A 21,229-nucleotide genomic window follows, 5' to 3' on the forward strand; every position below is an offset into this window, starting at 1 on the left:
CTGAGCAGCCTTGTGGTTCTCTAGGGCTTCCAGGCCATGCTTGGACAGACGTGGGGATCTTATGAAGTCTGGAGTCCTCAGAGGCTCCCCGCCTCCCTGGTGTATTCTTATTACTTACACACCCCTGTCTCCTTCCGCTTTCCAGTTCTTGAAGAGTCTCTTCCCCAGTCACCTGCTGCCTCTGTCTTTCTAAGCCCTGCCCCCACCCCTGCTGGGAGGCCTTGGCTGGATTTAGAAAACAGGAAGGTGAGGTTGTGTTCAAGCAGCTTCTGCTTTCAGCTCGGCAACCCAACCGTCCCCAGGAGGAGGGAACAACAAAGGCCCAGGTGTTTCGCTGGAAAGGGGTCAGGAGAGGGAGCGCGTGGGGATAGAGAGTCGCCATCAGAGGAAGGATCCTGTCTCCCGCCTGTCTGACCCGGCTGCTGCAGTGGGCTCGTGGGCACGTCTGGCTGGGAGACTCGGGTGGATTTAAGAGCTTATCTGCAGCTCCTTACCCGGTCGGCACAGACTACTCCAATGCGAGCCTGAGAAGGAAGGGGCATCGGGGTGGGAAGAGGGGAGAGCTGGGCCTGGCCTCTGGCCTCATCCTCGCCAGCAGCCCGTCAGTGGCCTTCCCCCTCCCTCTCCCCCAATTTTGGCTCCGTGGGTGGAATTCTTGACTTGTGCCACGGGTGCACGGTGGGTGGTGGAGGGGGAACTGTTTGGCAGCTGGAACCAGCCAGAAATCACGTCAGCCAAGCACGTACCATTTCCTGACTCCGGGCACTGCCGTGTGGGCCATGGGGACAGTCTTGCACTTGGGGAGAGAAAGTCATGTAGACCAGCCCTCTCCCGCTCCCTTCCCCTGCAGACCCTGGCCGGCCTTTCCTTGGCCTGGCTCCGAGCTGCCTGCTCACCCGGTCTGGCAGACTCTGCATCTGCCCTACTTCACAGGCTGGGGAGGCTGGCGGCATGCCAGGGCTGGGCTCGCGTCAGCAGCCGCCGGGGAAGGGAGAGGGCAGAGTCTCCAGAGAGGCCTGCAGCCTTGGGGGCTGAGAACAGGTGACACAGGGCACCTCCGTGCAGAGAGCGAAAAGGGAGGTGTGGGGCCTGTCCTGAGCCTGGGAGACCCTCACACAGAGCGCCTTGGTGTCCTTCCACCCCCAATTCCCAGGCCGGGCCCTGGCGCTCTGTTAGTTCCAGCCTTGCCCGGCCTGACCGACCCTTTGTGTCTGAGACCAGGGCTCCCAAACACCAGTCCACTGACCGCACAGAAGCTCTCGGGTGCATTTAATGGTTGCAGATTCCTGGCTCCACCCCAAAGCTGCTGATTCAGTAGGTTTGGGGTGGAGCCCATGCAATCGGTATTTATTTTTAAACACTTGAAGTGATTCTGACGTCTGGCCAGGTTTGGGAGTCAGTGTTGTCGGAAAGAATCCCAGAGCAGGGTCGGGGTGCTCTGGACTCTCAGTTCATCTCCGGGGCTGATCTCCTGTGTGCCTTTGAGGCTCCACGGCTCTGGGCATCTGTTTCCTCATCAGGAATCCAGGGCTAATAATTCTGCTGGTGCCTTCTCTGTAGGATTAGCATCCCAGTCGAATGAGGTAATGCGATAGCATCTCCTGGGCTCTTGTACTACATTAGAATTAGGGTTCCAGGCTGCTCTTCAGCCCTGTCCAGTCGTCTTGCCAAACTTGCTTCCGGCCTCCAGGAATGCAGATGAGGGTATGGGGATGGCTCCATGCCATCCAGCCCCACTTCTAGGAACAGTGACTCAGGTGTGCCAATGATGGTTCTTTATTTGTATTCCGGGAAGGGGAGGAGGGAGAAGGGGAGTAGGTCCCCTAGGAACAGGGCTTGGAACTCTTGTCATCCTCAGCTTGGGTCTCCTCCCTCCTGGCCCACACCGAGCTTCTGCGTTTCAGGTCGCAGTCACCGCACGGGAAGACGTGCCGGCCTTCGGCCCACCTCTGCCCAGCCCCCCTGTTTTCCAGAAGGTAAGAAATTCTCCTTTCTGCTCCTCTCATGTCCGAGACTCCAGGTTTTCACACCTGAGTGTCAGTGGTTGCAGGGACGCTGAATTGGACTAGAGCTTTAGGAGAACCTTCAGCAGGGTTGGGGAATCTCCTCACTTGGGGTCTCTCCCCACCTCTCCTTGTGCCGCCAGCCTGGCCCAGCACAGGGCCTTTTGTCAGGGTGTTTGATACTGGGGTTGCCTTTCTGCTAAAAGAAGGGTTTTTATGCCATGCTCCAGTACCAGGAGGCTTGGGCACAGATGGGCTTCCAGTCATGGAAATGCCACTGTGGGTGTGGAGGGTTGGTTTTTCCAGCACCAGGGAAGCTGGTTTCCATGTTAGCGTCTTAGCAGGTGGGCTTAGGCTGGGCTAGAACTGATGAAATGTCGGAAGGGGACCTTTCAGGGGCTCTCCCAAGACCCCCTCTTCTGCCTACCTCTTTCTGTGGCTGAAGCCCTTTGGGCAACAGCTAAGGGTGGGGTGTCTTGTCTGTTCCAGGGCCCGGAGTTCAGGGAGTTTCTCCTCACCAAGCTCACCAATGCAGAGAATGCTTGCTGCAAGTCAGACAAGTTTGCAAAGCTGGAGGTGAGAGCGCGGTTTCTGATCTTCCTCCTGCCCTCCTGGACAGCCTTTCCTGGAGGCCTATTCTTGGGGGCTGTTTAAGGTGGGGAAGCACCATCTTTGCCCTTCTGAGCCTTCAGCCTTGTGTTGATATGGAGCTCTTTCTTCTTGTGGGAATTCCATCCAAACTTTAGGTCTAGTCAACCATTCACCAATCACCATTTATTGAGACTAGGTGTACTAGGCTCTGTTCTGTTCCCTGGGATACTGGGATATGTGAGGCACAGTTCCTGCCCTTACAGAGCTCATAGGCTGATGGGAGACAGGTATGATGCCGTGAGCTGGACTGTGATGGAGACCAGCACAGAGGCTGCTTCTGCTGATGGGGAATGGAGGGTGTGTTCAGGGAAGGCTTCTTGGAAGAGGTGGCCCTTGAGCTGCTGAGTCTGGATATCTGATGAACCTTTTGCCAGGAGGAAAGAGTGGGGAGGGTTATTCCAGGCATGAGAAACAGCATGAGCAAAGGCCAGGCAGATTCAGAGCGTGACTTTGTGAGGGAGCTGCAGAGGGTTGGATGTGGCCTAAGAAGGATTCATGTGGGGCCTGGAATGGTGGGAGGCCCACCTAGAGATGCTAGTTGGGTCCGATCAACTAGAACTAGAGGTGATGAGTCCCTAATAAAGTTCAGGAGGAGGTGGGAGAGAGGGTAGATTGAAGGCGAGGAGGGCAGGAAGCGTGACCAGTTAGAAGCTATTACAGGAGTCCAAAAGAGACAGTGACAGTGTGCTTAACACCAGGCACAGGAAATGGTCAGAATCAGGAAGACCTGATGGACTCCAGTATATAAGGGTAGGGGTAAGTGGGATTGGTGGGGTGGCTCTTGGGCCTTTGTCTTGGGCTCTTTGCTGACATGGGGACCGCTGGAGATGAGATCTGTTTGGACCTGCTGATTGGAGGTGCCTGCAAAGGCTGGGCTGTGGAAAGGGCTGGTCCTGGTCTGTGTGAATGGCGCCCCCTGGAGGCTGTATACATAGCCCTGGACGCACATCTGGATGGAGAAGAGCTGCGGGCAGTTGGGTACGTGGAGGCGGCACCCGGGGCAGAGATCTGGGCTAGGAGTCATCAGGGCAGAGCCATGGGAGGGCAGGATGGCCCAGGGAGAAGAGGCAGAGGGAAGAGCGCAGAGGGCCTGGCCCGGAGCTGTAGTGTTAGCTGCAGCATTTGTGAGAGCGGATCTCAGCCTGGATATCGGTCCATACCATTGCCGGGGTGCAGCTGGCCAGAAGAACAGCCCTTGGGCCAGGTGTCGGGAGGCCCCCAGGGAGAGGGCACAGCTCTGTCGTCAGTGCCAGCTTCACAGCCCCCACCCTCTTCCCTTCCAGGACCGGACGAGGGCCGCCCTCCTGGACAACCTTCACGATGAACTCCACGCCCACACTCAGGCCATGCTGGGACTGGGCCCAGAAGAGGACAAGTTTGAGAATGGGGGCCATGGGGGATTCCTGGAGTCTTTTAAGGTACGGGCACAAGAGCGGCCGGGGATTGCTAGGGCAGGGAGGCGGGGGCCAAACAAGGGACGACAGCAGGGCAAAGTCCACGTGACCCTGAGACCAGAGCCCGAGTGCCAGCCAGCGGTGGCAGGACCAGCAGGGGCATCACAGATGTTTGCAGAGGGCAGGGGTCTCAGGAAGTGTGAGTGGTCAGAGCAGCCGACAGTGTCTCTGGCATCTTCCACATCCTGTCTTTGATCTGGATCATCTCCTCATCAGACTCCTGGAGTCTGGTAAGAAGGAACAGGGGAAGAGTTAGTAGCAGGAGAGGAGCCCGTGCAAGCCAAGAACATTCTTGCTTTCATCTGCCTCTTTCTGTGGTTGGGGAGCCCAGGGCAGGATGGCAGGAGCAAGGAAACCAGCCTTAGGAATCTTCAGCAGCCAGTGTGGGAGACTGCAAGGATCGTTCTCAGTTGCCAGGGCAGTGGAGGACCTGGCCAGGGCTGGTGGGATGGAGTTACAGGCAAGTCCTCGGGGACTTTGCCAAGGGAAGAGCTTTCTAACCAGAGTGAGCTACTAAAATAAGTAGTGAGCTTTCTGTCCCTGGAAGTATTCAAATAGAGCTTGGACAGACACTTAGCTGGCATGGGGTAAAAAAGGTTCATCATCACATGCTTGCCAAGTGCGTGTTGGTCCACCCAGCACTTAACATCCAGCATCCGATTTGAGGCTGGCTGTAATCCTGTGCAGTTAGCAGAACTTGGGTCTTGTTATTTTTCACTCACACACAGGGGGATAGGCTGAGAGAGGCTGAAGGGCTGCTCAAAACGTTACACCTGCAGGAGAGGTAGAACCTTGTTTCAAACCCAGGTTTTCTGATCTTTAGGTCAGTGTTCTGCTGGATTGCCCATTGCAAAAATGATTTGTAAAGCTACCCTTTTGGTGGCGGTATGTGTGGGGTGAGGGTTAGACCTGCCTATATGAGAATCCCAGCTCTGTGCGATCCTGGGCATGGTCTTTAAAGTCTCTGAGCTACAGATTTCTTTTCTTTTTTTTTTTTTTTTTTTACATCTTTATTGAAATATAATTGCTTTACAATTTTGTGTTAGTTTCTGCTGTACAACAAAGTGAATCAGCTCTATGTATGCATATATCCCCATATTCCCTCCCTCTTGAGCCTCCCTCCCACCCTCCCTATCCCACCCCTCTAGGCTGTCATAAAACATCGAGCTGATCTCCCTGTGCTATGCAGCAGCTTCCTGCTAGCCATGCATTTTACGTTTGGTAGTGTATATATGTCAATTGAGCGACAGATTTCTTATCTACAGCACAGGGGTGATCCATAGGACCTCTGTCATGGAATCAGTGGGAAGACTCCTTGAAATAATGCCTGGAGAAATACATGTGGCCTGGAATACAAGAAATGCTCAGTAGAAGTGTTAGCTGTTATTACTGTTTTCATGGAAAGTGAAAGCTTAACATACATTATTCCATTGAAAGCCTCATGACTGCCCTCTGTGCCCTGTGAGAAAGGCTATTATTATGGGCATAATAATTTTGGTATGATAATTCATACCCAATTTTAATAATGATGGGTGTGATTTTACATGCGAGGAAACTAAGACTCAAAGAGACAAAGCAATTTGTCCCAAGTCACCCAGCAGACAGGGGAGTTGAATCCAGGTTTGCCAGATTCCAAAGCCTGCGTTCTTAACAGCTACATGACACTGCCTCCTGGTTCCTGACTCCATTAAGATTCCACCCATGCTAGCCCAGCCCGGGCAAGCCTGGGGTCCGTCCCTCGCTGCCAGGCTGGACCACAGAGAGCAGGGCAGAGCTCCGATGGCCTAGTTGGGGTCAGCTGCTGAGATTCCTCATGGGAGTGGGGGTAGGGGCTGAGCTGCTCGCCTAGGCTGGTGGGAGATTCCTGGGGCATCTGTTTCAGTTGTGGTGGACAGTGGCAGCGAGGGTGAAATAGAAATTGGGAAATCAAGAAAAAGGGGGATGAGGGATAAGAGTCGAGATGAAAGGGGAGGAAAGAGGGAGCCGGGTTGGCTAGCCCAGCCAAGAGAGGGGTGAACGTGACACCTGGTCATTAGGAAAACCTTTGTAGGCTCTGCCCCCCATCATAGCAAGTGTATCGAACCGTTCCTGCATCCCACAGTCAATGTAATTTATGTAAGACTTGAGCTCCAGTTGACTAGCTAACCTCATGTTATATTTTGCAGACATGTAAGGAAGCAAATTGCTTTCAGTTTTGCAGGTTTCTTTCTGTATTTGGGAGTTAATAATGATTTTTTTCAGATTTCAAATATTTTTATAACCTGGAAAAGCTTGTAGGCTGTGGACAGTGGATAAAATAGCCCAGCAGCTGCAGACAGGTTGTGAGTCTAAGGGCCATTTGTCCAGGCCCTTCCCTCCAGCAGGAGAAGCAGTTGATCTGTCCTTGACTCCACAGGGTCTGACTAAAGGGCTTTCCAAGAGAGATGCTTCAAGACTTTATCATCGCTTGTCTTTGATCCTATAATCCAGGGAACTCATCTTTTCAACCCTAAATCCTTCCATTTGTAGCCTGAAGATAGACCCACTTCTGCATTCTGCTTCCCTGCTTATCTCCGAGGTAGCACTGCGGGGTGAGGGAGGGGATGGTCACAGTCACGCAGTCACGGTCATGGTCAGTCACACAGAGTAAGCCTTCAGAGCTCTGCCGGTTATGATCAGCTTTTCTGCAAACACTGCTGGGCTTACTCTTTTGCCCTGTCCCTTCCGTCATTGCCCTCACGTCTCCCAAGCTGGGAGCAGGCCAGGCTTAGCAGCATGGAGCCCAGTGGCTTGAGGGATTCTGATGTTTGGGTCTTGCCTGTGGCCAGGCCTGTGGTCTGACCCAGCTCAGGAAACTGTTTCTAGTTTTGGTATTTCTTTGTGGGCGCCTAGGATGGCGCTGTGTGTCAGAATCATTGGCATTCCCTTGGAGTTCCTTACCCAGACCTCCATGGGATCCCGCTTGTAGGAATGGTGCATGAAGTGACTCCAGGAAGAAAAGTTGCATGTTTTATCTCGTTCCTGTCAAATTTTCATCTCACAGGTTCAGGGAAACATAACTAAGAATTCCCAGGACTAAAAGTGATCTCAGCCATCTCTGCCCTTGCCTCTGTGACTGTTCTGCCCCCACTATCCAGGGCAGTGACCCTCTGTCTCTGTCCCAAGGAGCAGACCCATCACTGCCGTGGGCTGTGCTACCTGGCACCTCACACTACTTAGATTAGCTCTTCACATCTTACTTCAATCCCACTGGCTGTAATTTAAGATTTTTTTCTCATGAGAAACAGAACCATTGGTTTATGGACATCTACACCTGCTTCTCAAACTGAGGTGTTTGGAGATATTCTCAGGGATCTGCCAGTTCTACGAACAGTTTAAAGTTTAGCATTTTTACTTTGGATGATAATCTAAATATATATTTAGATTAAATATATATTTGCCATTAAACTCACACTTAAAAGATATTTCTATGGAATAAGTAGGTTTATTGCAAATGCAGTCCATGGGACCACTGCTGTTGGAGGTCCGTGGACATACTTTTGGAGTCTTGCAAGAAGGTTTTCTATATAAAGGAGTGTACATTACTCACCTTTGAAAGATACTGATCTCTAGACAGTTGTTCTCAAATGTCATTCTCAGGCGCTGCCAGCCGTTCATGGTGTTTTTATTGGTCCGTAATGAAATGAGTGATGCTACTTGATGTAGCCACACGCTTTGTACCTAAAACAAATGTGAGCCATGTCTTAAGAAACACTGAGCTAGCCCTGTCCTCTGCTGACCTCATCATGCAGAAAGGGGATGGAGGCCCAGGGAGGGGAGGGTCACCCAGTGTCATTGGAACTGGGACCACAGCAAGCAGGGAGTTGTCAGGTGACTTTCTCTAGCATCTGAGGGACTGTGATAGTTGATGCACGGGTCTGATCTGACCCCTAGTGGCAGGAAAGGAGCAGAAATCCCTGCAGAAGTACCTGCAGGCAGGCCAGCCCTGGAGCTCACGGATTGGAGCTCTGGTCTTTCGGGGTGGAGATGCAGAGGGATAGTTCCTTCTCCCGTTGGGCTGCTAGAGGGACAGAAGACCCTGTTCTGGACCTAGTACTTCCTGATTAGGAGCCATCTCAGCAGGACAGCAATTAGCATCTTTCTCTCCAAGGGCCCCTGCCTCTGTTGCTTGCCTGGTACCGATAGGCATGTCCCCTTCAGTGCTCATCTCTGTGCACTGTGTCCCTTAAGTTGAGTTTGTTAAATTGAAACACTCACGAAACCCATTTAAGCAAGCGAGGTTTGTGGTTGACCCAGAGGATGCGTGCTCCCTCGGTGATACCAACAGGTGCTCGTTCCCCCTGGGTGAAATGAAGTGACATAGCAGGTACCGAGAAAGTGACTCCCTCTCTCTCTTCTGACACCCCCAAAGGAGAACTCTTTCGAACGTAAGCCGGGAGGTGAGCTGAGGGCAGGTGATTGGCTGGGAGGAGAGCAGACCGTGAGGACAGGTAGGGACAGCTGTGTGAAATGTGGAATAGACAAGTCTAAGACTCCAGGGGCCAGAAATGGTAAGATTTCAGGTCAGTGCGCGGAAGACCTTTCCAAAGGTCAGGCTGTCCGCTGCTGGAACAGGCAGCCTTGAAAGCAGTGAGCAGCCTGCCCCTGGGAAGATGCGAGCAGAGGAGTGGTGCACCATGGCCTGGATGTACAGGGGCTGAGTGGGAGCGGGTCCAGATGGTCCCTGCAGAGCTGATGCCCCTGCGAAGGCTTCACATGCCTTTTCCCTCTTCCCTGCCCTCCGTTCTTGTCTTCACCCTTTACCTGATCTGCCCAGCTTGAAAAGGCTGGTACTTCCAGCTCTATATCACATTGAAACGTGGAATACCTGAGACCTTGTCACTGGGTGATTTTGTCCAAATCAAGCATTATTTTAGGATTTTGAAGTAGCCGTAGTCTCTCTCTCCTTTGGTCCCTAAGCGTGAGGGAGGAGGGCTGACCCTGAACAAGCAGGTAACACACCAGGTGTCTGGTCATGTGGACACATCCTGTCTCATGTCATCCTCGTGTTTACAGGCGAGGGGACTGTCTCCAAAAGGTTCCCATACTGTGCTTGGAAGAACCAGCGTTCAAACCCCTTCCTGTTTGCTTTGCGCAGCAGATGGCTCCCCTGCACATCCCTGGAATTCCATGTCAGCCCATTATCTCCTCCAGCTTATCTAGTTGACTCAGACAGCAGCACCGAGGGCATTCAAGAAGATTCTTCCCAGGCTGCTGGAGATGTTTGGGGGGAGAGGTGCTGAAGCTCCATGGTTTCTGGTCACCCTTAGTCCATCAACCAGTTGAACTCCATGTTCAATATGAACCACTTTTGGGGATCCTGGGACCCTTCTATCTGGGGCCCAGGTTCTGATTTGGGTCCTGGCTCCATCTCTTACCTGAGGTGTGACCTGGGTAATCTTTTACCTTTAGGGACCTTTTCTTTTATTTATTTATATTTGGCTGCATGTGGTCTCCGTTGCTGCACGCGGGCTTTCTCTAGCTGCGGTGAGCGGGGGCTACTCTTGGTTGCAGTGCGCGGGCTTCTCATTGCAGTGGCTTCTCTTGTTGCGGAGCACGGGCTCTAGGCCCATGGGATTCAGTAATTTAGGCATGTGGGCTCAGTAGCTGTGGCTCGCGGGCTCTAGAGCACAGGCTCAGTAGTTGTGGTGCACGGCTTAGTTGCTCCGTGGCCTGTGGGATCTTCCCAGACCAGGGCTCGAACCCATGTCCCGGGTACTGGCAGGCGGATTCTTAACCACTGCGCCACCAGGGAAGTCCTGGGACCTTTTCTATCAGTGCCATCCTCTCTGCATCTCAGAGTGGCAGGATTTAATAAGATCATGTATGTGGAGCTCAGTAGACCAGATACCACCACACAGGGCTTATGACCCATGTCAAATCTTCTCTGGAAAGAGACATCGAGGAACAGATTACAATATAAATGATTAATTAACATGTCATTGTTGATGACAATAGTGGGGGCAGCACATGAGGACACCAATGGAATGAAATGATGCTGAGATTTATGGAGCACTTGACTCATTTAAGGAACCTTGATGTTTATCCAGGGAACCCCTCAGAGTGGTACCCCACCTCTCCTGCCCTCAGTTCTCCAAAGGGTTTGTGACTCAATGATCTTTGCAGGATGAAATGAATAGAATGTGCTGGCTATTTTAACCATGTTGCAGGAAACTGTTGCTAGGGGACTCTGTTCTGTGGTCTAGAAAGGGAGAGAGAGGGAGAGAGATGAGGTCCCTTAAGGGGTGTCTTTGGCTCAGACGGGAGAGCCTAGGTGACATCAGGAATACAAGGCTGGTAGGCTCCATGCTTATTTGCAAACAGTCCTCCTTTCTGAATCAGCTTCCCTCGTCAGGACAGAAAGGCAGGCGGGTTGTGGTCCTTGGCTGGGTCAGAGATTAGAGAATTCCTGACCTTGGGGAGAGACCCCAGGGGTATCTGCTATTTGGGTTGGGAGCAACATTCGTGCTAGTTTCTTGGGGCCACCTTGCCATAGACCAAGCTCTTCTCTCGATACTTCAAGGGAGGGAAGGAGGTTAGTTCTTCCACACGAGACCATCTGGAGGTTGGCACGTGGAGTGTGTAAGCCGACACGTGTGTGTGAGTGCGGGAATGAACCCAGTGAGGATGAGGGCAGCGTCCTTCTACGTCAGTTTTCTGGAGCTGAGGTTCTGCTGGCTCACACAATAAGGAAAATCCATTAGTTCCCTTAAAGTAGGGCCCAGGGTGGCTCACGGTCATCCAGCCTCCTTCCCCTTTCCCCTCTGCTGTCCCCTGCTCATCAGCTTTACCTCTCAGGCCTGACCCCTCACGGCCCCAAGGTGGCTGCTACGGTTTCAGGAGCAGACAAGTCACATCCCTTTTGGGAACAGCCCCCAGCAGATGTCCCTTCATGTTCCACTGGCAAGGGGATGGGTGATGTGACTACCTTAGATGGATCATGATTTACTCCTTTGTCTCGTGGAGGAAGAGAGGGACATTTGATCAACAGTGGCTCTGCCAGCAAGGGATGTGGGGGGAGGGGGAGGGCAGCTGTATGTGAGCAACTAGTGATATCCGCATCCTTGTGTCTTTGCACATGGACCTGAGGCCCTGGGGCCTTGGATGACCAATGAATGCAGAGGGCGCACCCGCGGGCCCTGGGTCTTTAGCATTGCCCTACTTGCAGGAACGTGTCTTGTTCCCCCAGCTGACTTGTATGTTCCTTGGAGGTAGGTGTCTTCCACTTCTTTGACTCCCTTCCCGTTATTCTCCCAGTTCCTGGCACAGTGCCGGGCACACGAGAAGTACGCAACAAATGCTATGATTAACCATAAGAATAGCCACATTTATGGGGTACTTACGATGTGCCGGGCCCTCTGCTAAGAGCTCTATATGGATGCTCACCACAGCCCCACAGGGTAGATTTCCTCCATCCCATTTCACAAGCAAGTCTCAGAAAAGATGAGGAACCTACCAGGGGCACCAGCTAATGGGTGATGGAGCAGAGACCCCAGATATAAATTCTGGCAGTTGGACCCTGGTACTCCATGCTTGTGACTGCTAAGCTGCATTGCCACCTGGCTGCATTATTATTATTATTATTTTGCGGTACGCGGGCCTCTCACTGTTGCGGCCTCTCCCGTTGCGGAGCACAGGCTCTGGACGCGCAGGCTCAGCGGCCATGGCTCACGGGCCCAGCCGCTCCGCGGCATGTGGGATCCTCCCGGACCGGGCCACGAACCCGCGTCCCCTGAATCGGCAGGCGGACTCTCAACCACTGCGCCACCAACAGGAAGCCCCCTGGCTGTATTACTGAGTGACCGAATGAGTGATTACAGGGAAGTGATGGGAGGGTTTGGGGGTTACTAGAGAGAAACTTCCCTTCCTAGACTCTCAGGTCATCTTTGAAGGCTTCCAGAACCACGGAGCATCATCCACATGGTAGTTAGGATCCTGTGGGACTTCCCTTGTCGGGAAATCCTCCCTTGGGTCGATCTGAGAACTGCCACTGCCCTTGGGTCCAGTTCCAGACCAACGTAGGCCTGCAGGTCCCTCCCTGCTGCTGGCTCAGCAATCTTGATTTTAGCTCTTCTCATTCTTGCATGCTCTGTGACAAGCCCCTGACCTCCTGGACACTTCAGTGTTTGCCCACGTACCCTTTGCTCTTCAGTGGCCCTAAGTAGGCCTAAGCAGTTCTGTGCTCCGAGACCCCACGCCTCCGCCCGGTCTGAGCGTGCGTCTCCTCCACTAGCAGCTGTGCCAGGTTTCAGGCTTGTTCTTAAGCCTCTGCAAGTGTGCGGGGAGGCTTGATGCACAGAATAGTAAGAGCCCCGTATGGTTCAGCGAGGTGAGCGTATTCCACGTTGCACAAAGTGCGCTTCGGGATGACGGCAGAAGGGCTATCCAGTGTTTAAACACAGAAGCACACTTAGCTTTCTGCAAAGAAAAGAGTCAAATTGGGGGATCCGGGCTTCCTTGGTGGCGCAGTGGTTGAGAGTCCGCCTGCCGATGCCGCGGACACAGGTTCGTGCCCCGGTCCGGGAAGATCCCACATGCCGCGGAGCGGCTGGGCCAGTGAGCCGTGGCCGCTGAGCCTGCGCGTCCGGAGCCTGTGCTCCGTAACGCAACGGGAGAGGCCACAACAGTAAGAGGCCCGCGTACCGCAACCATTTTAGTTGAGGAAGCTGTAGCTTGGAGAGGTGGTAACTAGACCAGGGTCACCTGGGTTTAGTGAGCTGTCCAAACCTCACTCTCCTCACCTGTAAGATGAGGATAACAGCCTTTGCCCACCTTGCTGGGAGCTGGGGTACTGACCCCTCAGACTCCCCCTGGCCGGTGTCCTCCCTCACCTCTGCCTGCAAAGAGCCACCCATTCCCAGAGCATAGGATGGAATATGTGAAAATTCTCTGCAAACTGTAGTGACTGTAGTGTGGGCCACTGAGAGAGAGAGAGAGAGAAGGAGAGAGTGTGTGTGTGTGTGTGTGTATGTGTGTATGTGTGTATGTGTGTGTGTGTGTGTGAATATGTGTGCACAGGCTGAAGGCTGTGTCTGCAGACCCTGTCAAGTGGGACAAGGTCATCGAGAGGGACCAGACTCCAACCCTTAGGCCCCTGTCACCTGCTCTCCCCACAGAGGGCCATCCGTGTGCGCAGCCACTCCATGGAGACCATGGTGAGCAGCCAGAAGAAGCAGCATGGCGGGGGCATCCCCGGCAGCCTCAGCGGGGGCATCTCCCATAACAGCATGGAGGTCACCAAGACTACCTTCTCGGTGAGAGCCGCAGGCCCTGGGGCAGCATATGGGTCCCAGGGAGGGTCCCCCAGGCCTCAGTAGGGGAGGCTTGGGCCAGGTGATGAGACCAGTGATGACAGAGGGAAACTGAGGCTGTTTTGGAGGTGAGCCCAGGCCCTGCCCTCTGAAATGGAGCCTCCATCCCAGGCAGCGCCTGGGGCTGGCCTTGCCTAGAGGCCCTCCCGTTGTCCTGTTCTCTGAGTTTCCTCAACAACTGGGCCTCCTCCTGAAGGCCAACCCTGCAAAATGGGCCTGAAGCGAGTTTCTTTGCTTGGGAGCTTGGGACCCGTGACTGTGAGAAGGGTGTCCTTGCTTTGTTATTATTAATGATAACAGTAGCTGCCCTCCACTTGCTGTGCACCAGGCACCGAGCTATGTCACGGTCATTATCTCATCCGATCCTGTGACAGCTGTCTGAGGTAGGTATTGATGTGTTTGTTCTCCATTCCTCCTTGAGGAAAAGGAGGCCCAGAGGTTTTAAGTAACTTGCTACAGGTCACCCAGGTAAGCTGAAGAGCTGAGATTTGGATGCAGGTTTCCCTGATCCAAAGTCGAAGCTCTTAGTCACTGTGTAGACGATTCCCAAGGAGAGAGCCTGGCAGGTCTGTGGGTTCAAGTGTGGTCTGCTCACACCAGGGGCTGGCCAGGGAAGGAACCAGTCAGTCCTTTTAAAAAGCAAAGTGACTTTGGATTTGTATAGACTAGTCTTTTCTTTCTTTTTTTCTTTTTTCTCTTCTCTTCCTTTCCTTTCCCCTCTTTTCTTTTCATAGTGGAACACATCCATCATGATACCAACGATTAGTATTTTAAATGGTCTTGCATAATTCATTTAACTTACCAAGTATTTTCATAGCTATTACCTGGTTCCTCCCAGAACGTCTATGAAGTGAGCAGGGCAGAGCAGTTATCTTCATTCTGTGGGTGAAGAGACTGAGGCCCAGAGAGTTTTGTCACTTACCCAAGGTTGCACAGCATGTGGATGGCAGAAGTTGGGGCCTGGGTTAGAAGCCTGGTGGGCTCTAGAGATTGGCTGTAGGCTCTTGTCTCCCCGTCCTCAGTCTCCCACCTCTCCATGGTCCCCCTGTGTGTGGCTGAAGCAGGGCCATGTTCTTGGGCGGCTCCCCCTTTGCCCGGGGCTGCATGTGGACCTGGTTCTGCGGCTCCTGATCTGTCTTATTATTGTGACACCAGCTTGGACCCATTTCTTTGTGAGCAGCTGATGGAGAGTCAGGAGCCCTGGGCTCTTGTGCTCACCTGCTGGTGATTTGCTATTATGACCTTGGCCGAGTCTCCTCGCCCCTTGCCCCTCGGCTCCACGGCTTTTTCGTTGGTAAAGCGTGAGGCTGGACCTGGTCTCTCCCTGGGCTCTCAGCTTTGTGGTTCTCAGTCTGTGACCCCGAGTCATCCTGTCCTTATAAATATGCAGGGCTCTCCTTAGGGTGGCCCCGACCCCATGTTCCTCCAAGAATTCTGGTCTTTGGTAGATTGTTACCTGGGGCCATGAGGTTTGGCTCAAGAACCCAGGAAAACATGCTGCAGGTAGCTTGAATCTTAGGGTCCCAGATCCCATTACTAGATCCCAACCTTCCTGGCTGGCTCGCTGTTTTCTGGGATCTCCTCCAGGCCAGCTGGGGATTGCAGGACCTATTGTAGACCAGAAAGGGGGCTGAGAGGAAGGAGAGCTGCGTTTGGGGGTGTGGTCAGCACTCATTCTGGCGGTTTCTTTGACAGCCTCCGGTGGCAGTGGCAACAGCGAAGAACCAGTCACGGAGCCCCATCAAGCGGAGGTCGGGGCTCTTCCCCCGTCTGCACACGGGCTCTGAAGGCCAAGGGGACAGCCGGACACGATGGTAACTGTGCCTTGTGGGGGTTGTCAGCTCTCACCACTGCTGCAGCCGTCAGGTGCCATCTTTGGGGAGGGCTTTGTGTAGGTTCAGGAGATGCCTTCCTTTTGACCCTGTTCCCTCCTCCAGGAACCTGCACACCCCCGTCACCCACTCAGCTCCTTATCCACCGAGGCACATTTGCCTGGTCTCTGCATGGGACTTTCCAAAGTTGTCCTTGTTGCCTTTTGACCCAAACTAGAAACATTGCTTGGATTCTTTTTTTTTCTTTGCCTCCTTTTTCAGTGCTTACTCAAATGTCCGCTCTTATGGAAACCTTCCCTGATTCTACCAGGCAGAGTTCATCAAACTTTCCTCTGGGCTTCTAGAATGTTCTCTCTCTCTCTTTTTTAAAGCAACTCTCATATTGCATCATACTTAACCAGTTCCAGCTAATGGACTTTCTGATCCTTTAATCACTGAGCCCTCTTGTCATTTAATTTGGCAAGCAGCATTGCTGAGTGCCTGCCGTGTGCTGGGCTCAGTGCTCTGACAGAGCTACAGAAGATGCAAACCTGCCTTCCAGAAGCTTACAGTCTTGTGAGGGAAAGGGAGGCTTTTAGGCTGATGTCCAGGCCTCCAAGTTGTCTGTCTGCAGCCCTGGATGGCCCCATCCCCTGAGCTTGGGCGTGCAGGACCAGGGGCAGGTTTACGGAGGGGGATGAAAAGCTGTTTGGAACCTGTACATGTGAGTGAGTCTTTGTGGGCCCCCCAGGAGAGAAGGGCAGAATTGGGGGTAGTCAGAACTGCAGGTCTTGAGCTTAGGAGAGAGACCTTGACTGGAGAAGAAGAGATGGGAGTCCCTGGGGGTGGAGGTGGTGTTTAGAGAGGGACCAAGGAATACAACCACACAGGGGGTTGTATAGAATGCCTGGGGAAGACCTGCGTTTAAGGGCAAGTGGAGAGAGAAGAGCCGGTGAAGAAGACTGGGAACAAGATGAGAGAGGAGAGAGCCTGGAGGTGTAGGGGTGAGGGGGTGGATCTTAGAGGCCAGGAGAGGAGGCGTTCCAGGAGGGAGGGGCAGCTGTGTCAGGCACGCAGAGAAGTCTAGCTCAATGACCCAAACCCCTGCTCGGGTTGACAATTAGGAGGTCATTAGCAACCTCATTAAAGGTGCATTGAGTCACCTCTTGGCCCTGGGGTGTCTATAAAACAAAAAGATAAATAATAACACGTGCTGGGAAGGATGTGGAGGATTTGGAACCCTCATGCATAGCTGGTGGGAATGTAAAATGGTGCAACTGCTTGGGAAAACAGTCTGGCAGTTCACCAGAGGGTTGAACAGAGAGTTACCAAATGTCCCAGCAATTCCACTCCTAGGTATGTACCCGAGAGAAAGAATACATGTGTCTACATAAAAACTAGCACACAGATGTTCACAGCAGCATTATTCATAATAGCCGAAAGTGGAAACAGTCCAAATGTTCATCACTCATTGAGTGGGTAAATAAAATGTGGTATATCCATAGAATGGAATATTATTTTGCAACAAAAAGGAGTGAAGTACTGATACCTACTACAACATAGATGAACCTTGAAAACACTATGCTAAGTGAAAGAAGTCAGTCACAAAAAGACCACACCACATCGTATGATTCCATTTATATGGAATGTCCCAAATGGGAAAATCCATAGAGACAGAAAGTGGACAAGTGGTTGCCAGGGGCCAGGGGGAGGGGAGAATGGGCAGTGATTGTGAGTGGGTCCAGAGTTTCTTTTAGGGGGGACTAAAATGTTCTAAAATTAGATCATGGTGATGGTTGTACAACTCTGTGGATATACTAAAAACCATTGAATTGCATACTTTAAATGGGCAAATTGTATGTGGATTATATCTCAATAAAGCTGTTATAAAAATAGAAGTGCATTGAGGACAGGCCCATCATGTCCCCAGCAGCGGGCACCGGCTAAACAGTGGGTGTCAGTGCATGGTCTTTGGTAAACTAGAGGAGGAGGAACCCCTGGAGCCCCGGGCCGAGAGTGGCCCACGTCCCAGCACAAGGGCCGGATCCAGAACGTTCATTTTACAGTCTGTGAAGTGTGTCCCCTGGAATTAAGCAGTGGGTGGCCTGGCCAGCACCCTGAGGAACCCATGTGTACTGGGTTGTTTCCCTGTTGGGTGGAGGTCCCAGACCCCTTCCATTCCCTCTGTGGCCTGCCCTTGACCTGGAGCTCTGCTGGGTGGGATGGCCAGCTTGGGTGGGGGGTGGACTTGGGTTCAGGGACATCAACCAGGACTCTTGCTTGATAGGTGTTGACGCTCACCGAGGAGCCTGGAGTAACCCCTGATGGAGCAGAGAATTCTGTTGTCTGTTGCAGTGTCTGAGGGGGGCTCGGGTGGGAATGGAGGTCCGGTGGCCGTGCTCTGACGGCCACTATGCCCCACAGGTCCCCATGGTGCCGAGTGCTGGGGGTGCGTGGGGGGCTGGGCCCAGGGCCTCACTCCTCTTCCTCCTCACTTCCTCAGCGACAGTGCATCCAGCAACCCGAAGACCCCAGAGGGCGGACACTCTTCTCAGGAGATAAAGTCTGAGACCTCATCCAATCCCAGCTCTCCGGAAATCTGCCCCAGCAAGGAGAAGTAAGAGAGTGGGGGTGGGGAGGGGCTGGCTTTAGCCACCGGGGCCGGGAATATTTGCTTTGCTCCAGGCAAGCTGAGAGTCGGAGTCTCTTGCCTTGGGAACCCTCCGGAACGCAAAAGTCCACCAGCAGGTGCACGCGGGGGGCTGCTGGTGGGCGAGCTCAGGCCTGCTGGGCCTGCCTCGTCCTCAGTCCCGGGAGGGCCGTGGCGGGGCTCTCGGCGTGTGAGCAGAGCCTGCCTTCCTGTTCCCCCGCAGGCCCTTCATAAAGTTGAAGGAGAATGGCCGAGCCAACATCTCCCGCTCCTCCTCCAGCACAAGCAGCAGCACGGCCGGGGAGGGCGAGGTCATGGAGGAGTGTGACAGTGGGGTAGGTGTGGCCGCGTCCAACGCTGGGGAGCGGGGTCTGGGGGGGACACCCTGGGCCCAGCCGGAGACCGCTCCGTGCATTAACATAGCTACTGTGGGCAGAGCCCCCTGCAGGCTCCGCAGATAAAAGGGGAAGCGTGGAAACAGGAGAGGGCCCAGTCGGCCATCGCCACCCTCTGGGAGCGCCCGGGGTGGGGCAGTGGACGGCTGCCTGTCCCAGGCTGCCGAGGGTGGAGCTGCGTCACTCGCCCAGCCTCTCTCCCCAGAGCAGCCAGCCGTCCACAACCTCTCCCTTCAAGCAGGAGGTGTTTGTCTACAGCCCGTCCCCAAGCAGCGAGAGCCCCAGCCTGGGGGCAGCCGCCACCCCCGTCATCATGAGCCGGAGTCCGACAGGTCAGTGGCGTCCTGCGGGCGGTGCGCACCGTGCGCCCAGCGGAGGCGGCGCTGCGGCCTGGCCGTCGCTGCTGGGGCACATGCCCCAGGCACGCGGAACGGGCCTGTTTCTATTTCAGCCCCGAAGTGTTAGGGCCTCCAGCGCTGCCAGCTCACCGCATCGGTTCATCACCCTTCAGAGGCCTGTGTTCTCATCCCCTCCTTACTCGTGGGGAAACTGAGGCTCAGAGAGTGCAGTGATTTGCCAGAGGAGCTGGGCTTGTGTGATTGGAAAGCTGAGGCTCTTTCCCTGACCTCTCGCCTCACCCCATCACCGACCCAGGGCCCCTTGGTCACAGCGACCATCCTGATAATACAGAAATAAGAGGTAGGAAGAGTGTGGCCGGTGGACAGAGCGAGCCACAGTAGAAAGGCCTGGGGGGAATCCAGAGACTGTGTGCTGGACACACACGTGGTTCAGTGCGGCTGGAGTGCACGGAAGGGGACCCGTGAGAGAGGAGACAGTGGTTAGGACCACAGGCTGGGGCTGCCACGGGGACCCTGGTGAGCATTTTGCATTATCCTGCCAGCAGTGGAAGCCGTTGGAGGGCTTTCAGTCTTTGAAGGTCCTTTAGGTATAGAAGCGCCGTCTGAAGGAGAGAGACCGTTTTGGTGGCTGCAGCTGGCTGAACAGAAAGGATTGCTGGGGAGTGGGCACAGGGAGGGAGAGCAGTGAGGGGCCACAGTGGCTGGTGAGGGGTGACAGGGCCATGGATCTGGGGGGCTGTCTGGGGCAATGGGAGAAGGACGTGGATTCAAGGGATGTACAGGCTCACTAGTGGGGGCTCAAGGAAGGCAAGGAGTCCGGGCCTTTCAGGGTTCTGTGATCCCTACAGTCGGGCAGAGAAGGCAGAGCCAGCTCTGGGGAGAGGGTGAGGGGTTGGAGCCTGAGGGGCATCCAAGCGGACATGTGCTGTAGGCACCACTGGGTGTTGGGGGTGCCTGGAAATCAGAGCCTTGGTCCTGCCCTCGAGGAGAGCAGCATAGTAGGGGGCAGGACTCTGGAGGCTGGGTCCAAATCCTGGATCTTCCACTTACTAGTGATGAGCCAATGAGCAGGTTACTGAGTCTTTCTGTGCCTCAGTTTCCCCAAGTGAAAAATGGAGGGAGGGGACTAGTTTCTACCTCGTATGGTTGGTTGTGTGAAGAGTAAAAGAGAGACTTATAAGAGCCTTAGAGCTGCTAACCTAAGTATTTGTTACACAACGAGAATAAAGCAGTAGTGCCATCAGTGGTTCTCAACTGGGGCGACGTTGCTCCCCAGGGCACGTTTGGCAGTGTCTGGAGGATTTTTGATTTGCATGATTGGGGGAAGGGAGGGTGCTGCTGGCATCTAGTGGGCAGAGGTCAGGGATGCTGCTAAGCATCCCGCAGTGCACAGGGCAGTCCCCACGACCTGGCCCAAAATGTCAGGCTGAGGTTGAGGAGCTCCAATCGAAATAATAGAAACACGGGGCCAGTGGGCCCACAGGGTGGTTTAAGCCACAGTGCTTCTGGGGTTCTCATGGTGAAGGGATGTTGGCAAAAGGCGACATGTGATATTGGGGATAAGGGGAAGGCCTGGTTCACAAGCAAACAGTCGCTTGTGTAGTACGGCAACCCCCGCCGTGGCTGGTCAGCTGTGGAGCTGGGTTCTAATCCTGGTGCACCATTGGCAGCCCCACCTCTCTGAACCTCAGTTTTCTCATCTGTAAAGTGGGGTAGTAATACAAATTCCCTGGTTGTTTTTTTTTAACGGGGCTTAATTAAATATTGAAAGAATGAAAGAATCTATAATCAAGCCTGGCTCTGACTTAGTATTAAATAAATATCAAAATAAATAAGGTTTCAAGTAAAAGGAGGTTTAGAGTATGACTTGCTGAAGGTCACCCAGGGCAGAAGGGGACCTACAACAGGTCTGTAACACCTGCCCAGTGCTTATTGCGACCCCACCCCCTATGGAGTATTTAACCCTGAGGAGCTGCGTCTTACCCCCAGCCCCACAGGAGTTATGCTTTGTACCCGCAGGACCGGGGTGGGTTTGCGGAGATCTGGAAACCTGTTTTAGGGGGAGAGACAGGGCCAAGGAGAGGGAGATGGCTGGGAGGGCCTGACATCTGATCCTCCATAATCTCTGATGCCCTGGTCATTGGTCATTTCACACCTGGGCTCCCTGGGGCCCTGAGGGGGGCTGGTGGGTCACACCGAGAGGTAATTCTAGTGCTGAGTGGAACCCTTGAATATGAAGCATCAAGACTAAACCAGCAGCCTGCAGGTGGAGGGTACTGAGCTGTAGATTCTCTCAGCCAGAGGAAAATCAGAAAGCCAAGGGGCCCCCCAGCCAGTGGTATGCTGGTAAATGTTTAACAACCGGCTCTCCCACCATATACACATACACACAACACACACGCACACACGCACGCACACACACGTACGCACACGCACGCACACACACACGCACGCACACACGTATGTGTTTACTGTAAATTTTACTGATATAAAGGATCTGAAGCACACAATTTATAAATAATGATAAAATATACAACATTCTTTTTTTAACATCTTTATTGGAGTATAATTGCTTTA

At 53.5% G+C, this 21,229-nt stretch overlaps 1 protein-coding gene across 7 annotated transcripts in view; it reads left to right on the forward strand.

The window, feature by feature from the left end:
• The window catches only part of RAP1GAP2 (RAP1 GTPase activating protein 2), a 185,617-nt gene that overhangs the window by 157,509 nt on the left and 6,879 nt on the right, over positions 1 to 21,229 (forward strand). For 6 of the 7 annotated variants that reach the window (XM_024735479.1, XM_024735490.1, XM_024735518.1 and 3 more), the window contains 8 exons: positions 1,905 to 1,976; positions 2,493 to 2,579; positions 3,938 to 4,072; positions 13,243 to 13,380; positions 15,133 to 15,251; positions 17,752 to 17,865; positions 18,122 to 18,233; positions 18,499 to 18,625. In XM_024735479.1, the coding sequence (XP_024591247.1) occupies positions 1,905 to 1,976; positions 2,493 to 2,579; positions 3,938 to 4,072; positions 13,243 to 13,380; positions 15,133 to 15,251; positions 17,752 to 17,865; positions 18,122 to 18,233; positions 18,499 to 18,625 (904 nt within the window). The remainder of the gene's footprint in view (positions 1 to 1,904; positions 1,977 to 2,492; positions 2,580 to 3,937; positions 4,073 to 13,242; positions 13,381 to 15,132; positions 15,252 to 17,751; positions 17,866 to 18,121; positions 18,234 to 18,498; positions 18,626 to 21,229) is intronic. The other variant, XR_003001888.1, reaches the window with a different exon arrangement.

This window comes from Neophocaena asiaeorientalis, unplaced genomic scaffold, assembly GCF_003031525.2.
Source record: "Neophocaena asiaeorientalis asiaeorientalis breed wild unplaced genomic scaffold, Neophocaena_asiaeorientalis_V1.1 scaffold129, whole genome shotgun sequence".
NCBI lineage: Eukaryota > Metazoa > Chordata > Mammalia > Artiodactyla > Phocoenidae > Neophocaena > Neophocaena asiaeorientalis.